The sequence below is a fragment of the Rutidosis leptorrhynchoides genome, chromosome 2 (assembly GCF_046630445.1).
Source record: "Rutidosis leptorrhynchoides isolate AG116_Rl617_1_P2 chromosome 2, CSIRO_AGI_Rlap_v1, whole genome shotgun sequence".
NCBI lineage: Eukaryota > Viridiplantae > Streptophyta > Magnoliopsida > Asterales > Asteraceae > Rutidosis > Rutidosis leptorrhynchoides.
In genome coordinates this window covers 12,042,659-12,064,969 of record NC_092334.1, presented here as the reverse complement: position 1 = coordinate 12,064,969, position 22,311 = coordinate 12,042,659, and the positions used below count along the sequence as shown (strand labels likewise).

At 32.2% G+C, this 22,311-nt stretch overlaps 2 protein-coding genes across 2 annotated transcripts; one reads left to right on the top strand and one right to left on the bottom strand.

Moving 5' to 3' along the window:
• Nucleotides 1-7,709: 7,709 nt before the first annotated feature.
• On the top strand, nucleotides 7,710-9,414 carry LOC139890563 (xyloglucan endotransglucosylase protein 2-like). Its single transcript, XM_071873444.1, has 3 exons — nucleotides 7,710-8,015; nucleotides 8,723-8,916; nucleotides 9,015-9,414. The coding sequence occupies exons 1-3, from the start codon at nucleotides 7,710-7,712 to the stop codon at nucleotides 9,412-9,414; spliced, it is 900 nt and encodes a 299-aa protein (XP_071729545.1).
• Nucleotides 9,415-10,109: 695 nt separating this feature from the next.
• On the bottom strand, nucleotides 10,110-14,746 carry LOC139890562 (probable hexosyltransferase MUCI70). The gene is made up of 9 exons (XM_071873443.1): nucleotides 14,658-14,746; nucleotides 14,000-14,232; nucleotides 13,189-13,311; nucleotides 12,561-12,919; nucleotides 12,017-12,228; nucleotides 11,559-11,815; nucleotides 11,256-11,434; nucleotides 11,070-11,156; nucleotides 10,110-10,643 (listed from the first exon to the last, which is right to left on the bottom strand). The coding sequence occupies exons 2-8, from the start codon at nucleotides 14,193-14,195 to the stop codon at nucleotides 11,103-11,105; spliced, it is 1,380 nt and encodes a 459-aa protein (XP_071729544.1). The 5' UTR covers nucleotides 14,196-14,232; nucleotides 14,658-14,746; the 3' UTR covers nucleotides 10,110-10,643; nucleotides 11,070-11,102.
• Nucleotides 14,747-22,311: the final 7,565 nt, after the last annotated feature.

Sequence of the window (22,311 nt, the reverse complement as noted above, 5' to 3'; positions counted from 1 at the left end):
TGGTCTATTGTTACGATTTGATATATATAGGTTAAACCTATAACTCACCAACATTTTTGTTGACGTTTAAAGCATGTTTATTCTCAGGTGAATATTAAGAGCTTCCGCTGTTGCATACTCAAATAAGGACAAGATTTGGAGTCCATGTTTGTATGATATTGTGTAAAAACTGCATTCAAGAAACTGATTTCGATGTAACATATTTGTATTGTAAACCATTATGTAATGGTCGTGTGTAAACAGGATATTTTAGATTATCATTATTTGATAATCTACGTAAAGCTTTTTAAACCTTTATTTATGAAATAAAGGTTATGGTTTGTTTTAAAAATGAATGCAGTCTTTGAAAAACGTCTCATATAGAGGTCAAAACCTCGCAACGAAATCAATTAATATGGAACGTTTTTAATCAATAAGAACGGGACATTTCAATCGTCTCACCAAATCAGCACATTTCCTGCCAATAAGAGAAGATGACAAGATGGAAAAGTTAGCACGACTGTATTTGAAGGAAGTCGTCTCCAGACATGGAATACCAATCTCTATTATCTCTGATAGGGATGGCAGATTTATTTCAAGATTCTGGCAGACATTACAGCAAGCATTAGGAACTCGTCTAGACATGAGTACTGCCTATCATCCACAAACTGATGGGCAGAGCGAAAGGACGATACAAACGCTTGAAGACATGCTACGAGCATGTGTTATTGATTTTGGAAACAGTTGGGATCGACATCTACCATTAGCAGAATTTTCCTTCAACAACAGCTACCATTCAAGCATTGAGATAGCGCCGTTTGAAGCACTTTATGGTAGAAAGTGCAGGTCTTCGATTTGTTGGAGTGAAGTGGGGGATAGACAGATTACGGGTCCGGAGATTATACAAGAAACTACCGAGAAGATCATCCAAATTCAACAACGGTTGAAAACCGCCCAAAGTCGACAAAAGAGCTACGCTGACATTAAAAGAAAAGATATAGAATTTGAAATTGGAGAGATGGTCATGCTTAAAGTTGCACCTTGGAAAGGCGTTGTTCGATTTGGTAAACGAGGGAAATTAAATCCAAGGTATATTGGACCATTCAAGATTATTGATTGTGTCGGACCAGTAGCTTACCGAATTGAGTTACCTCAACAACTCGCAGCTGTACATAACACTTTCCACGTCTCGAATTTGAAGAAATATTTTGCTAAAGAAGATCTCACTATTCCGTTAGATGAAATCCAAATCAACGAAAAACTCCAATTCATCGAAGAACCCGTCGAAATAATGGATCGTGAGGTTAAAAGACTTAAGCAAAACAAGATACCAATTGTTAAGGTTTGATGGAATGCTCGTAGAGGACCCGAGTTCACCTGGGAGCGTGAAGATCAGATGAAGAAGAAATACCCGCATCTATTTCCAGAAGATTCGTCAACACCTTCAACAGCTTAAAATTTCGAGACGAAATTTATTTAACGGGTAGGTACTGTAGTGACCCGAACTTTTCCATGTTTATATATATTAATTGAGATTGATATTTACATGATTAAATGTTTCCAACATGTTAAGCAATCAAACTTTTTAAGACTTGATTAATTGAAATATGTTTCATATAGACAATTGACCACCCAAGTTGACCGGCGATTCACGAACGTTAAAACTTGTAAAAACGACATGACGATATATATATGGATATACATATGGTTAACATGAGATTATGATAAGTAATTATCTCCATAAGTATATTAACAATGAGTTATATACATATAAACAAGACTACTAACTTAAGGATTTCGAAACGAGACATATATGTAACGATTATCGTTGTAACGACATTTAAATGTATATATATCATATTAAGATATATTAATATATCATAATATCATGATAATATAATAATTTAACATCTCATTAGATATAATAAACAATGGGTTAACAACATTAATTGAGATCGTTAACTCAAAGGTTTCAAAACAACACTTACATGTAACGACTAACGATGACTTAACGACTCAGTTAAAATGTATATACATGTAGTGTATTTAGATGTATTAAAATACTTTTGGAAGACTTCAAGACATATATCAAAACACTCATACTTAACGAAAATGGTTACAGTTACTTTTCCATTCTTTTCTTTCATCAAGAATTCTAGTCGTATTCTTACCCGTATTATACACAGCTTCAAAAAGTACTTACTATGAGTATATACCAATAGGAACTAGCATGGGATTCCACTGTTGATTATGTCATGTATGACTAATCAATTTTAACTTCTACCATGAGCTAGTCAACTAACTAGAACTCCTTTTAACCCCACTCACCACTCACCAATTACCACTCATCATTCACTCCATTTCACTTCCAATTCTCTTTCTAATTCTCTCTCAACACACACACACTATTATGAACGTATTTTTCCAGTAGTTAATCATCATCTTCATCAAAAATCACTTCAAGAATCAAGCTATAATCATCATAGGAAGAACACTTCAAGAACACTTCAAAAATCCCTTCAAGTTTACTAATTTACTTCCAAGCTTTCTAATCCATTCCAAGTAATCATCTAAGATCAAGAAACCTTTGTTATATACAGTAGGTTATCTTTATTATTCAAGGTAATATTCATATTCAAACTTTGATTCAATTTTTATAACTATAAACTATCTTAATTCGAGTAAAAATCTTACTTAAACTTGTTTTGGTGTCATGATCCTACTTCAAGAACTTTCAAGCCATCCAAGATCCTTTGAAGCTAGATCATTTCTTGTCACTTCCAGTAGGTTTACCTACTAAACTTGAGGTAGTAATGATGTTCATAACATCATTCGATTCATATATATAAAACTATCTTATTCGAAGGTTTAAACTCGTAATCACTAGAACATAGTTTAGTTAATTCTAAACTTGTTCGCAAACAAAAGTTAATCCTTCTAACTTGACTTTTAAAATTAACTACACACATGTTCTATATCTATATGATATGCTAACTTAATGATTTAAAACCTGGAAACACAAAAAACACCGTAAAACCGGATTTACGCCGTCGTAGTAACACCGCGGGCTGTTTTGGGTTAGTTAATTAAAAACTATGATAAACTTTGATTTAAAAGTTGTTATTCTGAGAAAATGATTTTTATTATGAACATGAAACTATATCCAAAAATTATGGTTAAACTCAAAGTGGAAGTATGTTTTCTAAAATGGTCATCTAGACGTCGTTCTTTCGACTGAAATGACTACCTTTACAAAAACGACTTGTAACTTATTTTTCCGACTATAAACCTATACTTTTTCTGTTTAGATTCATAAAATAGAGTTCAATATGAAACCATAGCAATTTGATTCACTCAAAACGGATTTAAAATGAAGAAGTTATGGGTAAAACAAGATTGGATAATTTTTCTCATTTTAGCTACGTGAAAATTGGTAACAAATCTATTCCAACCATAACTTAATCAACTTGTATTGTATATTATGTAATCTTGAGATACCATAGACACGTATACAATGTTTCGACCTATCATGTCGACACATCTATATATATTTCGGAACAACCATAGACACTCTATATGTGAATGTTGGAGTTAGCTATACAGGGTTGAGGTTGATTCCAAAATATATATAGTTTGAGTTGTGATCAATACTGAGATACGTATACACTGGGTCGTGGATTGATTCAAGATAATATTTATCGATTTATTTCTGTACATCTAACTGTGGACAACTAGTTGTAGGTTACTAACGAGGACAGCTGACTTAATAAACTTAAAACATCAAAATATATTAAAAGTGTTGTAAATATATTTTAAACATACTTTGATATATATGTATATATTGTTATAGGTTCATGAATCAACCAGTGGCCAAGTCTTACTTCCCGACGAAGTAAAAATATGTGAAAGTGAGTTATAGTCCCACTTTTAAAATCTAATATTTTTGGGATGAGAATACATGCAGGTTTTATAAATGATTTACAAAATAGACACAAGTACGTGAAACTACATTCTATGGTTGAATTATCGAAATCGAATATGCCCCTTTTTATTAAGTCTGGTAATCTAAGAATTAGGGAACAGACACCCTAATTGACGCGAATCCTAAAGATAGATCTATTGGGCCTAACAAACCCCATCCAAAGTACCGGATGCTTTAGTACTTCGAAATTTATATCATATCCGAAGGGTGTCCCGGAATGATGGGGATATTCTTATATATATGCATCTTGTTAATGTCGGTTACCAGGTGTTCACCATATGAATGATTTTTATCTCTATGTATGGGATGCGTATTGAAATATGAAATCTTGTGGTCTATTGTTACGATTTGATATATATAGGTTAAACCTATAACTCACCAACATTTTTGTTGACGTTTAAAGCATGTTTATTCTCAGGTGAATACTAAGAGCTTCCGCTGTTGCATACTAAAATAAGGACAAGATTTGGAGTCCATGTTTGTATGATATTGTGTAAAAAATGCATTCAAGAAACTGATTTCGATGTAACATATTTGTATTGTAAACCATTATGTAATGGTCGTGTGTAAACAGGATATTTTAGATTATCATTATTTGATAATCTACGTAAAGCTTTTTAAACCTTTATTTATGAAATAAAGGTTATGGTTTGTTTTAAAAATGAATGCAGTCTTTGAAAAACGTCTCATATAGAGGTCAAAACCTCGCAACGAAATCAATTAATATGGAATATTTTTAATCAATAAGAACGGGACATTTCAAATAAGGCTTGTACGTATAAGGTTAATTAAACAAATGTGGTCATGTTCGTCCTTGGACTATATCAATTCGAAAAAGATATATGTATTTTTCAGTACAACTTTAGCTTCTTGGTATTAAAGGTGGACTGGACTCATAGGTGAGTCTAGTTCATATTACTCAAGGTTGCTTTCGAGTTATCAAGTCGTATGCTAGTTTCCTAACATAGTGGGGTTTATTGACATGCGTTTGATAAAACTGATTGATTTAGCTTTGAATGGTTCAGAATCTGAATGATTTAAAGTCTCTGAATAAAGTTTGTTCTGAATGAAAATAAGCTGTTTGATAATCATTTAGAATAAACGATATGAACTGAGTAAAATTACCTTATCAAAGTGTGACATGAATAAAATATTCAATATTTTTGTTAGTTAATTGTTCAGGATAGGATTTGAGGAGAAATTTCAGAAAATTTAAGCTCTTAATGGTTAAGAGAGTGTTTTATCTCTGAATGGTTCAGCACTGAATTCTAAACCATTCAGTACCAGATGTCATTCAGAGGTAAAAAACAAACGCCCTAAATGCTGAATGATTCAGCATTCAGCATTGAACCATTCCATTAAGATGCAAACAAACGCACCCTTATTCCACTCCAAAGGATTAAGTAGAAATGTAAAAGTTGATGGTTTTGTTTATCTATTGTTAAAATCATCTTACAACGACGAAGCAATCTATACATTCGTTCATGCTTATATTTATATTTATATTTATATTTATATAATCATAAAACTAAATATTATATATTGCTTCATGGCAAATGAGCTTTAAATAAGGTCATGTAGTTTGCTTGCTATTGTACCCATTCGTTGTTGTCCTTCAAGCGGCAGTTCATTTCTTCTATTCTAAATTAAGTAAACTACAAATACGTGAAAGTATTATTCCATGATACTAATGGTAGTTAGTGACAGTTTTTTTGTATAATTATAGGAGAGTCAGCAAAATATTTTTTTTTTTTTTTTTTTTGAATGACAAAGCTCCAAAGTGTATTTAGGTATATGAATCCAGGTCATATTTGAAGATGTTGAAGCATTCAACCATTAGACGGTTAGACCACCCACTGAAGTTTAGATTTAGAGACTTTGCATTTGAATAGTTAATCAATAATGTCAGTCAAACATAACAATAAAACGAAAATGAAAATAATGTACTAGCTCGTTCATAACGGTATGAATGTAAAGATACCGTGGTAATAATTGTTTGTGGTAGTCGTTAGCAATGTTTACCTATATCGTTGACAAATAGTAACTTTATAGTGAGAATCAAATTCGTTCGATATTTGGATTTTGCTAACGATGACCTTAAGGAATTTTGTTAGCTTCACAATTGTACATAGTGGTTACTAATTTAGTGGTGATGTTTATATAAATGTACAACTGTTTAAAATATGTTAGTGATGTTTCTAGATCTTCGATAGCAAAACCAAATCATATTAAATATTTTCATTTTTATATGGTCAAAAAGGTTTTCATTTTCACGGTTAGTCAATAAAAAATGATTTAAGTGAAAGTAGAAGAAAATAGATTTTCTAACAATGTGATAACTGTTTATGCTATGTGTTCATTTATAGGGTGGATATTTTAATTGAGACATGAGAGTAATATAATCTGTTTTCAATTTATTTAAATAAATTATAAATTAATAAATTAAATTAAATGATTAAACTAAGAAATTACTCTCTTTCCGTTCGAACTTAATAGTCAGTTTAGAAAAAGTGACTTTTTATCTACTTTCTGGTTTTACCTCTTAATTTTATCTACATTTTTTGTCTTATTTGAATAAAGTTATGTTATAAAATAATTTTAATCAATTATTTTTATATATAAAATGGACAGTGTAAATAGAAAAAAGATGATGGAAGTGGTCCTCTGGATTATATTACGGAGTATTTGCGATGGAAGAGAAGGGTATCTGGGCTGGATTTTTGGGATGTACGTAAAGTTGTAAGTAGGTTGATAATACACTCGTAGAAAATAGGAATTTGCTGTATTGTGAATCCATCGTCAAAAAGTAGCAACAGGCATTAGTCATACATAGTTACAAATTGATGCAGGCGTGAATAATTGAACTTTTTTACTATCACGTGATGCAGGCGTGAATCCTATGTTTGGATCAATAGTCCTTATTTTTTGTGTTTTTAAGTTTCGTAGCTCTTCAATTTGTATCTCTTTTTAGACCGAGTTTGTCTCCGTCATTGTAATTCGTATTGCATCTTCATTGTTTTGATGAAGATCTTTCAATCAATACATTTCAACTTTTCGCCTTAAAAAAAAAATTAAAAAAAATCACGTGATCTCTTCATAAAACGCATCGAGAAAATAGGAACCTATGGCATCTACCCAAAATCTTAGGTATTCATACGTTGGACGATCCCTCGTAAAGCCACGTGTCTTTATATTCTGTCTAATAAACAAATAGTACAACCGAGTAGCTTAAATTTATGCTGTCAATGATTTCTGTAATATGCTGTCACATAGGATATTGGATATGTTTACTAAAATAAAATAAGTGTCAAACTCACTCACATGTGTGACAACATAAACAAGCTTGAACGAACAAAAAACCCGCAAAGTGACCATATATATAATTCAATTCAATTACTATTCAAAATATTGGTTGGGTACTGTCTAGGTAGGACCTAACTTTAAAAGGAGGCCTTGTTGTGGTGAGTATTTTAACAAGAGATTCTAGCTGGTCTTCTATTGTCTTTGTATTTGGCACAACAAGTAATCTAGAGGAGCATATTCATATTTGAGGTAATGGTGTATTTATCCCAACTTATTCCTCCGTATCATTATAATTATAAGTTTATACACATAAATTGGGTAATTTATGATCCAATTTCAATCATCTTATTAGTAGTATCACTACACTATCATGTAGTAAAATTAAAATATTAAAGTTGTTTTTAATTTACTAACTATAGTAGTTATAATAGGCCGGGTGCCCAAAATGGACCAAAAAAGATGGGAAGGAGTGTGGGCGTACGCATATGTGATGGTGGTTGCACTAATTATCAGTGGTGTAACCGGAGCCGCCCCTAAAAAGGCGGTCGCGGTTCCATTCGGGAAGAACTATATGCCTACATGGGCACTTGACCAGATTAAGTATTTCAACGGTGGCTCGAATATTCAGCTCTCACTTGACAAGTACACTGGGACCGGCTTCCAATCTAGGGGCTCCTATCTTTTCGGTCACTTTGAGATGCAAATAAAAATGGTTGCCGGAGATTCTGCTGGCACTGTCACCGCCTTTTATGTAAGTATATACTTCTATGTTTGCTTGTGTACATACATGTGTACACTGTGTGTTTACGTACGTAAGGCCTCATGTTCAAACTTCACATTGCATATTTGAGGGCTTAGGAAAAGAGTCGAAAACGGTAAAGGGGTAATTTGGAAAGACCGTGTACATGTGAGTAATCCCCTTCTCAGAGTAGGGTGAACAGAAAAACCTTATTCGTTTACCTGTTTATGTAAACCATTTCAAGATATTTTAGTGGTTGAGGCCCACAAGAGGTCTTATATTCGAATCTTGAAGTGGCCAGGTAAAGGTTGGAAACGGGCACAGACAGTGAAGGATCTAGGAGTTTCTTTTGACGGGTGAAAAATATTGAAAATTTGAAAAAAGAAATACACAGGGCGAAACGTCAATTTTTAACATATAAATACAATAAAAGTCGAACTCTAACATGTAAATACACAAAAAAAAAAAAAAAAAAAAAATTTGGATCATCGGCGGCTGACTCGGTTGGTCCTTCATAGGTCCGCTCCTAGCCACAGAGTAATCTGGATAGAAAAATTACATTAGAGTATATGGGTCGGAATACTCACCCTCCCGATTATCCAAATAGGAAAAAACTTACAATTATTGTTACTTAGGAAAAAACTTACAATTATTGTTACTTGTTTTTAAGTAACTTTTAAGATGCAATGATACTAACAGGAATATGGTTTGAAATGTAGTTAACTTCACAAAACGAACAACATGATGAGATAGACTTCGAGTTCTTAGGAAACAGGACAGTGCAACCGTACATTCTACAGACAAACGTATTTACCGGGGGTAAAGGTGATCGTGAACAACGTATTTACTTATGGTTTGATCCTACGAAAGAGTTCCACTCATACTCGGTCTTGTGGAATATGTACCAAATAGTGCAAGTTTTGTTTAAACTTTTCGACTAACTTGCAGATTAAACAATAGTATAGGGATAAAACTTGTAATTTTACTATCGACAATATTTTTTTTTCCCAGATTCTTTGTTGATAACATTCCTATAAGGGTGTTCAAGAACAGTAAGCATTTGGGAGTTAGGTTCCCATTCAATCAACCCATGAAGATATACTCGAGTTTATGGAACGCGGATGATTGGGCAACTCGGGGTGGATTGGAGAAAACTGATTGGTCGAAAGCGCCTTTTGTTGCTAATTACAGGAACTTTCATATTGATGGTTGTGAATCTTCTGTAAACGCCAAGTATTGTGCGAGTCAAGGCAAACGATGGTGGGACCAAAAGCAATATCGAGACCTTGATGATCACCAATGGCGTAGTCTTAAATGGGTTCGTAGGAGATACACAATTTACAATTATTGTACTGATCGTAAACGCTTTCCTAAAATGCCTGTTGAATGCAGAAGAGACCGTGATGCCTAATCATATTCATCTATAGGGATTCAAGAAAAAGAATTATGATATGTTATGTAATAGTAGTATGTTATAACGATATCGACGGATTTAAACCATCATTTCAAATTTAATGATTCCAGATTAGTTGAAGTAAAACTATTCATTGTATGATTACAGATGATGTTCATGTACTATTTTCTTTTAGTATGTTAATGCATTGATTTCTTTATGTTTAGATTTTTTTATTTTATTTTATTTTATTTTTTTTGGCAAAAAACGAAATTAAATATATGAATTTTCACAAAAAAGTGAAAAATCAAACATTACATGAATTTTTCACAAAATATATGATTTCTTTATGTTTAGATAGTATCTGCTTTGTCACATTATTAACGACACAAAAAGTTTATATAATATCATCTGAAATTCAATATTTCATTATCCAAGCAACTCATATATCATTCATATTTTTGAAACTAACAATTTCATAGAATAATAATCAAAATTTGTCAATCCTAAACATCCTGAACCACATGTATCAAGAAGAAAAAATGAACCAAAATGTAATCACTAATTAAGAGCATCTCATCTTGAACTAGAGAAACTAGAGAAGTGCACCACATGGAATTATAATACTTGAACTAGAGATTACACATCGCATTCAACAATCTGTACACATCAGTTTTTGATCCATGCACATCTAATTTACTAATATATCCTTACTTACAATATTAGTGGTTCAACTCCCTAGATAAATTTAAGAATATAATTGTAAGTATTATGATAAAAAAAAATGTGTGTGAATCAAAAACTGGTGTGTGTATCACCTCCCTATTACCTTGGTGTAGTTATATATCAATATCATTGTGTATTCATCAATCAACATAATACTACGATTACAAAATTCCTAATGATATGCTTTTGTAGCTCTTAAAATATACTCATCATCTATACTTCCATCTTAAGCTTGCGCTTCATAATGGCCCTCATCTACTACTACACAAGAAACCTGATTTATTATCCACATACCACGACAAACTATAGCACAAATCCTTTAAACTAATGGAAGGATCCATGGGTCACTAGACCTACATCAAAAAATGGAGCCTAAATTGATTGTGTGTTTTCATTAACTAAGGTATCTTTTGCAGATAAGAGTGAAATATATCACCATTTCTCTCCACTAAAACAAGTGCTTTTCAATTATGATCGGTAAGATTCAAGACATAGCTCCAAAAGAACCAGCTTTTCTATAACTGCAAGATAGTAAAGAAATGACTTCAGTCCATAATCAATTCCGGCAATGTTTAATCTCTAACGGGTCAAGTAAACAAAACAAAAACAAGCTTAAAAAGTTAATGTCAAATGGGTCAAACAGGTTCAAAGAGGGCCAAGTGTATTTTTTATTAACACCTCCTAATTCATTTTATTTGCAGAAACAGATTGTATTTATATTAATATACAATCTTTTTAATCATATACTGTATTTGACAGACTATTTACAAATCATAACAAAAACAAATTTTGCGGACATAATGTTTTTCGGGTCAACCCAACCTAACACATATCTTTAGCCAATACCCAACACGCCCGACCCGCCCATTAAACGCCTCTAGATCTATCATGAAAACAATTGTATATGTGTGGTAAAGGAAGGAAGAAGAAACAAAGAGAAAACGAACCGTGGAGAATTTCACAGCATCGCGCAATGGCCATCAGTCAGAATTTCTATGATGAAAGAGCTTTGTGATTGCTCTGCGCTCACAGTCCTAATATGATAGTCATTTAAGTAAAAAAAAAAAAATGCATACATGTCAAAACAAATCTTAAATTCACAAATGCTTCAGAACATGTCAAGCTAAAGTTACCTTAAACATATGTAGCACCAACGGTTTATCTGGATTTGTTCTCTTCAATTTCAAGAAAGTATATCCAAAGCTTAACTGATCGCGTGAAGTAAACCGATCAACTTCATTAAACCACAAACACGAAAATAAATTTGACATTGGCGTATGTGCTCTAACAATAAAAGAACCTTCAGGTACATCTGCAACACCATATGCAAAAAAAAAAAAAAAAAAAAAAAAAAAAAAGAAAAAAAGGGATAATTAGTGTCTAGTCATAAAAAGGCAGCCAACTTTATAGAAAACAAAAATACCAGTGGTACGCACAACTTGGAAGTGGCCTATTAGGATCTGAAGGATCAAACTTTTGTAGACCGTCAGATTGGTAAAACATAAACTGTTGATCGATTGCTGTGTGATTGTACTTATTTAAACGTTTATTTTGTCGTACTTCGTCCCAAACACAGTGACGAGTATAATGATTGGAAATCGCGTATTCTGATTTTTTTCGCCATATAAAATATTCAATTATCAGCATCGGGTCTGTATGTAGCCTCAACTTGCTATCAAGCCAAATAGAATACCTGAAACCAGTACTAACAATTAGAGGTGGCTTTTTTGACCCATTTACTTATGAGTGAAGCAATTTATTGGTACTTCATCTTTAGAGGATCCAAAAGGAAAGTGGGTCAAACACCCAACCTGCCCATTTCACCACGTCTGTAGAATTCAAAAGGAGCATACACAATATACAAAGGTAAGTGTTCATAGTTTGAAAATTATACCTAGCTGATGGGAAGAGACGGTGTGACAAGAATTTTGGGACTTTTCCCGTTTTTCGCATGTCGTCGTAGGGTAAGTTGCGTACGACAACTATTCTCCACAACCCAATAAACCCTCTGAAATCGGGAACACTTCCTTCAGTTGATAGTTTTACGAGGGTCTCCTTGTCAACAAACATAACGAAACAAACATTCTTCTTTGAGTATTCACTGATCTGCAACATTTACATAACAAATTTGTGAAGAAAAAAAAACAAAATGTTTGATTCTGGTTGGGTAGGTAAACCCGTAAAAACTTCTTAATTTTTATTAATAATTAATGTGTTGATATGATTATAAAAAACTATATTATCACAATAACAATCTACACTTTCCAGTTAGGCAATTTAGATAGTTATATGCATTTGTATACACTTCGAATGACCTTCACCCCTTCCCTTTACAACTAAAATGGTAACACTTATGACCTATTTAAGATATGAAGCAATACATGGACCCCACTTGTATTATACTATTATTCAGAGTGAAAATGACCAAAATCATTTACCATTTTGCTAGTTGGCCTGCGCAAAAAGTCCGAGCTTCCAAAAATACAGGATGAAACAACGACAGTACAAGTATTCATGTACGCTTTGTCTTCTTTGACCAGGTCAAACCCGGTGCTTTGAGACCCTTCAAATCCTTGTACAAATCCACAGTGAATTGTTTGATCAACTGCACGAAAGGATTGTTCTCTTTCTTCGAGTGACTGATGACCTCCAAATCTGGGAGTAACTGAATTTTCACTTAAAGGTATGTTTTCCCTCTCAACATAGTGAAGTGAAAAGTTAACAAAATTTGAAAAAGCTGTGGGCTCCACAAGTGTACCATCCGGGTCCCTTAATTCTACTTTGCAAGGGTTAAAACCTATAATAAGAAATACAATTGAACCAATTAGAACTTAATAAAGTTTTATATTGAACAAACATGTAATAAATAATACTATTCTAAATTCTAAATGCTATAATATGAAGAACAGATGAAGAATATATATTGATCATGCTAAATGCTTTAATTTCATAATGAAGTATGAGGTTTCCAGTAAATTCTACTAGTATCAATAAAATTTGAAATTGCTTGTAACGAACTTATGGTCATTTGAACAATAGTAAAGTATACAACATAAAAACTCTTACGTGGTCTACGAGGCTTCTTTTTTGTTTGCTCAGCAGCCTCTGCTTCTACAGCCTCAGCCTCTGATTCTACTGATACATTTTTTGCATTTGTCGGTAAAGAATTACGTTGAGGCTCTTCTACCACTACAGAAAATGTACAAGAATATAAGAATATGTATATACAATCTACATGCCAGTATATTTTAGTAATACCAAGACTGCAATATCCAACATTTCATAGGTATAGTATAAAAAAAGGTATTTCTAAGCACAGAATACCACTTAATTTCTACAAATGTTAAGGATAGTATCACATTTCCCTTATACTACCCGCTTAATGGCACGAAGATGGTGACTATTACCACTTACCAGGATTCACACCCTTTCATAAGCACCAATTATCCTGATATTGATTGTGTTTGATAAATAAACGAATTCGATTTAAATTTTCAAATAATTAGGTAGCAGTCTGGTTCATTGGGAGAAATTTTAACCATTATTAAGAATCATTTGAAAGGTGAAGCAAGAAGTCTAAATCAATAAGTGACTGCACCTTTAATGGTTCGATTCATTAACGATAAGCAAAAAATCCTTAATACGGTTAGCATGTCTATTGATTTGTACTTTCAAACGATTTACCTACCCAGTAGACATTTATGTTGTTACATTTTCTAAGTGCTGTATAGAACTTTTCCACTATGCTCAGATGCTAGTTCTCGTCTGTTATATGTACAGAACATACAAATTCCTGTTAAGTGAAGTAGTAAACAATCACACACCTTCATGCTTATTCCTACATTGAAAATTGTAAGCAACGTAAATAACGAATTACCATGGAAGAACATCTTAAATCCGAAAGTGGCAATACATATTGAGAACAATGCAGCAAATGAGAACAACCAAAACAGCAATCTCCTTCGTCCTGACCTCCTGCTTCGACGAACAGACCGTAATCCATACTCGATATTATGATCGGAAACTTTACTCAGATCTGAACCAGCCACAACTCCCCTCCTCTCCGGTAACATTTCAGGATCCCCTAAACCTAATCTGCTGCCGGTTCATCTGCAATGCATCACCATTATTCTTCAAATTCATCGCATCTTTAAATAGATCATGCATCAATTAACATTACACTAACTACGAAACAAAGTAAACAGACACATTCAAATAGCAAAATGATTCACCTAAGCTAAGATGCTAGAAATAACATAATCAATTTTTACATATTCATAAGATCTATTGAGAAACCATACATCACTTAACATTACATTATATACGCATTTAAATTCAAATAGAAACATAATTTACCTAGAACTAACAATCTACGAGTTAATTATCATTATTCTTCTAATTCAAAACATTTATAAACATATCATACATCGAATTAATCATAATAACTTAACTACGAAGTAAACAGATACAGATTTTATATAGTATAATATACAATATACTAGATAGAATAATGTTATAAAAGAGTTACTCCGTACAGAAAATGGATCGGATCTTGTTTCAGAGCCCTAATTTTGGTTTTTGCGAGTCAATTTGTGGTTTTAATAATAATAAAGGGAAAGGGAATTAGAGATTTAAATTTGACGAGTGGAATAATCGAGAGGAAAATGGGAGAATTGTCGTTTAATGTCGGTCGTATGTGGAAGGAAGATGTAAGTAGATGAAAGCGCCTTTTCCGTAGAACAATGGTCAAATTATGAAAGTACTCCGTACTTCTTTTAGCAACTACTTTTCTCATCCATATTTTGACAAAATTACAATATGAGTCCTTCTGGTATGTTAAAAAGTACAATTGGAGTCCAAAACGATTCTTTTGACAGGGGGAATAGATGTGGTATACAGTTGTTTCACGCTATTTCGTAGAGTTGGTGATGGACACAACACAAGATTTTGAAAAGATTTATGGCTTCGTCCCGATACCATGGAAACTCACTACAACAGACATTTTAGGTTAGAGCGATCTCCTAACTGTTCTGTTCATGGTCGTATGGCTGAGTACGGAGTAATATAGTTGAACGAATGTTATAACAACAAACATGCAAGTAAGAAAGTGTTAGAATAAGTCGTTATATGCAAAATATAATAAATATATACTGCAAGTTTTATTATTGTTCATATCACTCCAAAATTTAATTGACTCCCTCCGTATGTATATACAGCAATTAAATAAGTGCCCTAATTTGACGTTTTAAAAAAATTATCATAATCCTTTAATTTTGGTACCAAAGTATATACCAGATACCCTACTTACTCAACCAATTGACTAACAGAATTCTGTTGGGTTTTTTATTTAAGTTTCCAAATATGAGGAAAGCTTAGCCCAAGCCCAACAAAATAGGCCCAAGATGCTTGTTGACTTGGTCAAGTGTCTTAGGCATTATTTGAATCAATTGTGCAGCTGTATTCAAGAGTGAGAGATTACAGAGAGTTGAGAGATCAAGAAAAAGAGTCAAAAAACTCTATTTCCGTCTACAGTGACAGCAGGACAGAAAAGAGACGATCTCCGGAGATCTAACCGTTGGATCTTCATCAAATTTGGGCTGTGTCTTCCTGACATCAGTGCCAAGGTTTTCAACCGTTGAATTCGTCTAAAGATGTCTGTAGCTCAAGTTACAGCAGGTCGAACAGTAGCAGAATTTTGGGTGATGTTATTACTCTTTTGTCTTTAATTTCTTCATATACTTGTTGATTATTGTTGTTCAAGAGTATGATGATGTTGTATACCTCTAGTTGATCTAGAGAAGGATTATTGTATTGCTCTCCTTATTGATGATAGTGGAATTTAAGTGGCTTACGAGTCCCGTGGTTTTTTACTCTCTATTTTGAGGGGTTTTTCACGTAAAAAGTCTCGCGTGTATTGTGTGTGCTTGATTATTCGTTATTAGTTGATTTGCTACTGATTTGGGGACTGATTTGGGTTGGATTTGGTATAGCTTATTTGTTAGCATCCTCACGGTTTCATACGGGTCGGGAAAGTGTTGGTCAAACGGGTTTGTTTTCGCTTTGTAGATTATCCGTTGTGATTATTTTCCCATCAAATTGGTATCAAGAGCTAGGTTATTTGATTTGACTTGTGTGAAAGATAGAAGCTAATACAAGTAAAATGATTATTTTAAATGGTTCAAATTATCATGTTTGGAAAGGCAAGATGGAGGATCTTCTTTATGTGAAAGATTATTATTTGCCTGTTTTTACTGAGGATAAACCTGAGGAAAAATCTGATGCTCAATGGAAAATTTTGCATAGACAAGTATGTGGGTATATTCGGCAGTGGGTTGATGATAATGTTGTGAATCATATTACTGGGGAGACTGATGCTAAAGCCTTATGGAAAAAGCTTGAGCAGTTATATGAGCGAAAGACTGGGAATAACAAGTTGTTCTTAATTAAGCAGATGATGGCTTTGAAGTATCATGATGGGACTCCTATTACAGATCACCTAAATGCATATCAGGGTATTATAAATCAGCTTGCAGGTATGGGTATCAAGTTTGAGGATGAGATTCAGGGTCTCTGGTTACTTGGTACATTACCGGACTCTTGGGAGACTTTTAGGATATCTTTGTCCAACTCTGCACCGAATGGTACTATCACCATGGAATTGGCTAAGGGTAGTATTTTGAATGAAGAGATGAGAAGAAAGTCACAAGGTTCCTCTTCACAGTCAGATATCTTGGTCACAGAAACGCGGGGGAGAAGTCATAGTAGAGGTCAGGGTAAAAGAGGCAATCATCGTAGCAGCTCACACAAAGGTAAATTTGCTAATGTTGAGTGTTATAATTGTCATGAAAAGGGGCACACAAAGTGGTATTGTCCAAAGTTGAAGAATGAGAAGAAAAAGGCATATGACAAGAATAAACAAAAGAAAAGTGATGGTGGTGATGATGATAAGGTTGAAGTTAACGCTATCACAGATGAGTTCTTTGTTTGTATTGATTATGATATGATCAATCTTACTCATGATGACACGAGTTGGATTATTGATAGTGGTGCTACATGTCATGTTGCAATTTGTAGAGATCACTTCTCATCTTACACTCCAGGTGACTATGGATTTGCTAGGATGGGTAATGCCGGGTTATCAAAGATCGTTGGTATTGGAGATGTTTGTTTGAAATTTGACAAGGGAATGGAGTTAGTTTTGCATAATGTAAAACATGTTCCGGATATGAGACTTAATGTTATTTCAACAGGCATTCTTGATGATGATGGTTATTATAACGGTTTTAGTAATGGTATTTGGAAACTAACTCTCGGTTCTATGATAGTGGGAAGAGGCAAGAAAGACTCAAGATTATACATCACGCGTCCTAAGATCATCCAGAACATTGTTAACGCAGTGGACAATGTTAATTCTACTGAGTTGTGGCATAAAAGACTTGGCCACATGAGTGAAAAGGGGATGTCTATCTTGTTCAAGAAGAATGTGTTTTCGGGTGTTAGTGGTATTGATTTGAGTAAGTGTTCTCACTGTTTGGCAGGGAAACAGACCAGAGTTGCGTTTAAGAGTCATTCTCCTTTTCGAATGGAGAACATACTTGATCTAGTTCATTCGGATGTTTGTGGGCCTATGAAGACTAGGACACTTGGTGGATGTTCCTACTTTGTTACATTCATCGATGATCATTCCAGGAAGGTGTGGGTTTATACCTTAAAGTCAAAGGATCAAGTATTTGAAAAGTTTAAGGAATTTCATACTAGTTGAAAGGCAAACGGGGAAGAAACTCAAGTGTATTCGGACTGATAATGGCGGTGAATACATTGGCAGATTTGATGCTTATTGTAAGGAGAATGGTATTCGACATCAAAAGACTCCACCAAAGACACCTCAGTTGAATGGCTTAGCAGAGAGGATGAACAGAACTTTGGTTGAGAGAGTTAGATGTTTGCTTTCACATGCAGGGTTGTCCGATTCCTTTTGGGGTGAGGCTTTAAATACGGCAGTTCATATTATTAATCTAACCCCTTGTATTCCTTTGCATTTTGATGTTCCTAACAGGGTTTGGAGCGGCAAAGATGTTTCTTACCATCATTTACGATTTTTTGGATGTAAAGCTTTTGTTCATGTTCCCAAAGATGAGAGGTCAAAGCTTGATATGAAGACTAAGCCATGTGTATTCCTCGGCTATGGTGAAGATGATTTTGGGTACAGTGAAATGACCCGTTCATATACATTATAAACGATTCACAATAGTTGATTACATTGCGAGGTATTTGACCTCTATATGATACATTTTACAAACATTGCATTCGTTTTTAAAAGACAAAATTTTTTTACATCGAAAATTGACAGGCATGCATACCATTTCATAATATCCACTATCCAACTATAAATTGATTTAATAATAATCTTTGATGAACTCAATGACTCGAATGCAACGTTCTTCGAAATATGCTATGAAAGACTCCAAGTAATATCTTTAAAATGAGCAAATACACAGCGGAAGATTTCTTTAACACCTGAGAATAAACATGCTTTAAAGTGACAACCAAAAGGTTGGTGAGTTCATTAGTTTATCATAATCATTTATTTCCATCATTTTAATAGACCACAAGAATTTCATTTCCAGTTCTCATAAATATACGTCCCATGCATAGAGACAAAAATAATCATTTATATGGTGAACACCTGGTAACTGACATTAACTAGATACATATAAGAATATCCCCTATCATTCCGGGATCCTCCTTCGGACATGATATAAATTTCGAAGTACTAAAGCATCCGGTACTTTGGATGGGGTTTGTTAGGCCCAATAGATCTATCTTTAGGATTCGCGTCAATTATGGTGTTTGTTCCCTAATTCTTAGATTACCAGACTTTAATAAAAAGGGGCATATTCGATTTCGATAATTCAACCATAGAATGTAGTTTCAATTACTTGTGTCTATTTCGTCAAACATTTATAAAAGCGCATGTATTCTCAGTCCCAAAAATATAAAGGGTAAAAAGGCAAATGAAACTCACCATACTGTATTTCGTAGTAAAAATACATATAACGTCATTGAACAAGTGCAAGGTTGGCCTCGGATTCACGAACCTAAATTAATTATATATAATTATGTGTTGGTCAATATTTGTCTAACAAATTAGGCCAAGTCATAGTGTACCACAATCCTAATGCTCGAGACTAATATGCAAAAGTAAACAAAAGTAAATTTGACTCAAAATAATTTCCAAAAATCTATACATGATTAATATATAGTTTAAATATCGTCGTTTTATATTTTTAAATATTTTTAAAAGATTTATTAGAGTAAATAATATAATTTATTTATTAATAAATAAAATTTTAAATTAAATTTATATAATATAATATACTTTTATATATATTAAGTAATAAAATTTATAGGGTTCATTTAATATCATAAAGATAATATGATAGGTATTATTAAAGTAAGTTATTACATGTAGTAAAATATGTTTGTATCACATATTTATTTGATAAAATAATATCTATAATGATAGTAAGTAAAAGTTGTATTATTTTGTAATAATAATTATTATTATAAAAATATCAATATTTATAATTACTAAGATGACATTATGATAAAACGATAATTCTAATTATGATAACTTTAATATTTACGATAATTTTTAATATTATCTTTAAAATAATAATTCTATTTAAAATAATAATAATAATGATATTTTATAGTAACAATGACATTTCTATTAAAATGATAATTTTTGTTAAAATGATAGTTTTAATACTAACGATATTTTTAATAATAATAGTAATGATAAAAATAATAAGAACGATAATTTTATCTAAATCAATATCTTATAATATTTTGATTTCATCATGATACTCTTGCTCATTATTTCCTAATCGTTTCGTTTAATAGCTTTTAATCGTCTTTTATATCGTGTTCATAATAATGATAATAATAGTAATCAAAATAATTAGGTGTTACAAATATTTGTTTTAATTACACTGATATTAATAATGATAGTTACTATAACATTTTTAACGATAATACTAATAATTATCTTAATGATAATATAGTAATAGTAATAATAATAATAACAATGACAATATCCATTTTTAAATAATGATATATATATATATATATTAATAATGATAATAATACTAATAATAATAATAATAATAATAATTGGATAATAATTATAATAATACTAATTATAACTTTAACGATAATAACGATAGTAATAATAAAAAAAATAACAATTTTTAATGATAAATCCCTTTTATTGATAAAGATAATAATAATGATAATAATAAGATAAAACTAGAACGACGATAAAAACGACGATAATAATAATCAATTTTAATAAAAATATCAAAAATTCAATTGATTATAACTTCTAATCCGTTCATCGAAACCATTCGATATCTAAAGGAAAAGTCCTTAATTTTTCGCTAGCTTTCCAAGGACATGCATATCTTATACCTTTTCTCAACCGCAAGTGTAACTAACTCAATATTCAACCTAACCTGTCTAAGGGCAATATCAAAAGTACAAGCATGCATAATCCTAAATACTCGAGCACTAGTCAGGGATACACTATTAGTATGTAAAAGTTAAATTATGAGTACTCACGTATCAATATTGAGATTCAATATTGCAGGAAAGGTACGTAGACGCAACGGAAATGATAAACACTATATTGACCTCACGAGCATACCCATGAACCATACTCAATCACCTCCATAGCTATAACCCATAATTTCCTTAATCCTATCCTACTCGAAAAACAATTTTGAAATCACTCGGACAGCACTCCGTCGTAATATTTTATGTATACTAATAATATCTTGAAATAATACGGAGTAAATATATATATGTAAATCGATTGAGAGAGTTTAGAGAAAAATATTTTCAAGTTTCTATGAAATAATGAAACCTATTGAATTCTATTTATAATAGATTTTTGAATTATTAAAGTGAATTATTAAAGTATGAATTATTAAAGTGAATTATTAAAGTATGAATTATTAAAGTGAATTATTAAAGTTAAAGTAAAGTAAAAATAAAGTAAAGGTAAAGTTTAAGTATAGTAAAAGTATAAAACTATGTACGTATAATACGCGTATAAATATATATAATATTAATTTAAATCGTTATATATATTTAATAAAATAAAATATAAATATCGTTATCTTTATCATACTAGTTAAGTAATGAGTTGTCAAAAGTGGTTCTAGATATTTATAAAAGTTATATACGTTTTAATAATAAAGTTCTTTTTAAACTGAAAACGTTTTTGTACGTTTGAAACTAAATAGATCAATCGAGTCTTTATGATATTCAATCTTCCACTATCCTTTGTCTAGTTCTCAATGATTGACAATTTGTTCTTATTTATAAATCACTTTACCATTTTCCGAATATTGTTAAAACGGAAAGATTTCTCAAATCAACGTGGGCCTTTCAACAGAGACTTGTAATCATAATTCAATATATCTGATAATTCAATCATTTGATCTTATCTTCTAATTCCATTGATAAATATTTTGAAACAGATACAATCATTTAAAGTATTTAATCTAATATTTTGTTTACGTTTCAAGTTATAATATATATACACATATACATATATAATCATATTCGTTTAATGGTTCGTGAATCGTTGGAACATGGTCGAGGTTGAATGAATGTATGAACATAGTTTAAAATTCTTGCAATTTAACTTAACAAATATTGCTTATCGTGTCGGAAACATATAAAGATTAAAGTTTAAATTTGGTTAGAAATTTCCAGGTTGTCACAGTACCTACCCGTTAAAGAAATTTCGTCCCGAAATTTGAGTGGAAAGGTCGTGAATGATAATAAGTATGTTTTCATGATGCATACGGGCTGAAAACTAGAGTTTTATCATCAGCGAATAATTTGGATAAACAATCCATTTATATGAAGAGTACGAATGAAGCTAACATAGAAGAGTGAAATGAGTAAGTGTAGATTCATCTTATCATTTGACGTAGATATGATTGATTCCCAGATTTCAAGGGATTTGAAGAAAATCTTCTTAATAAGATTTGACTCTCCGGTAATCAAGGGAATTAGGATCCGCTTTAAATGCGATCGTCCATTTTAATTGTTCTGTCGGAGATTTTCTTATAAATTCACCTCATTCGTTTCCTTACAACTCACACCTTCTGTTGA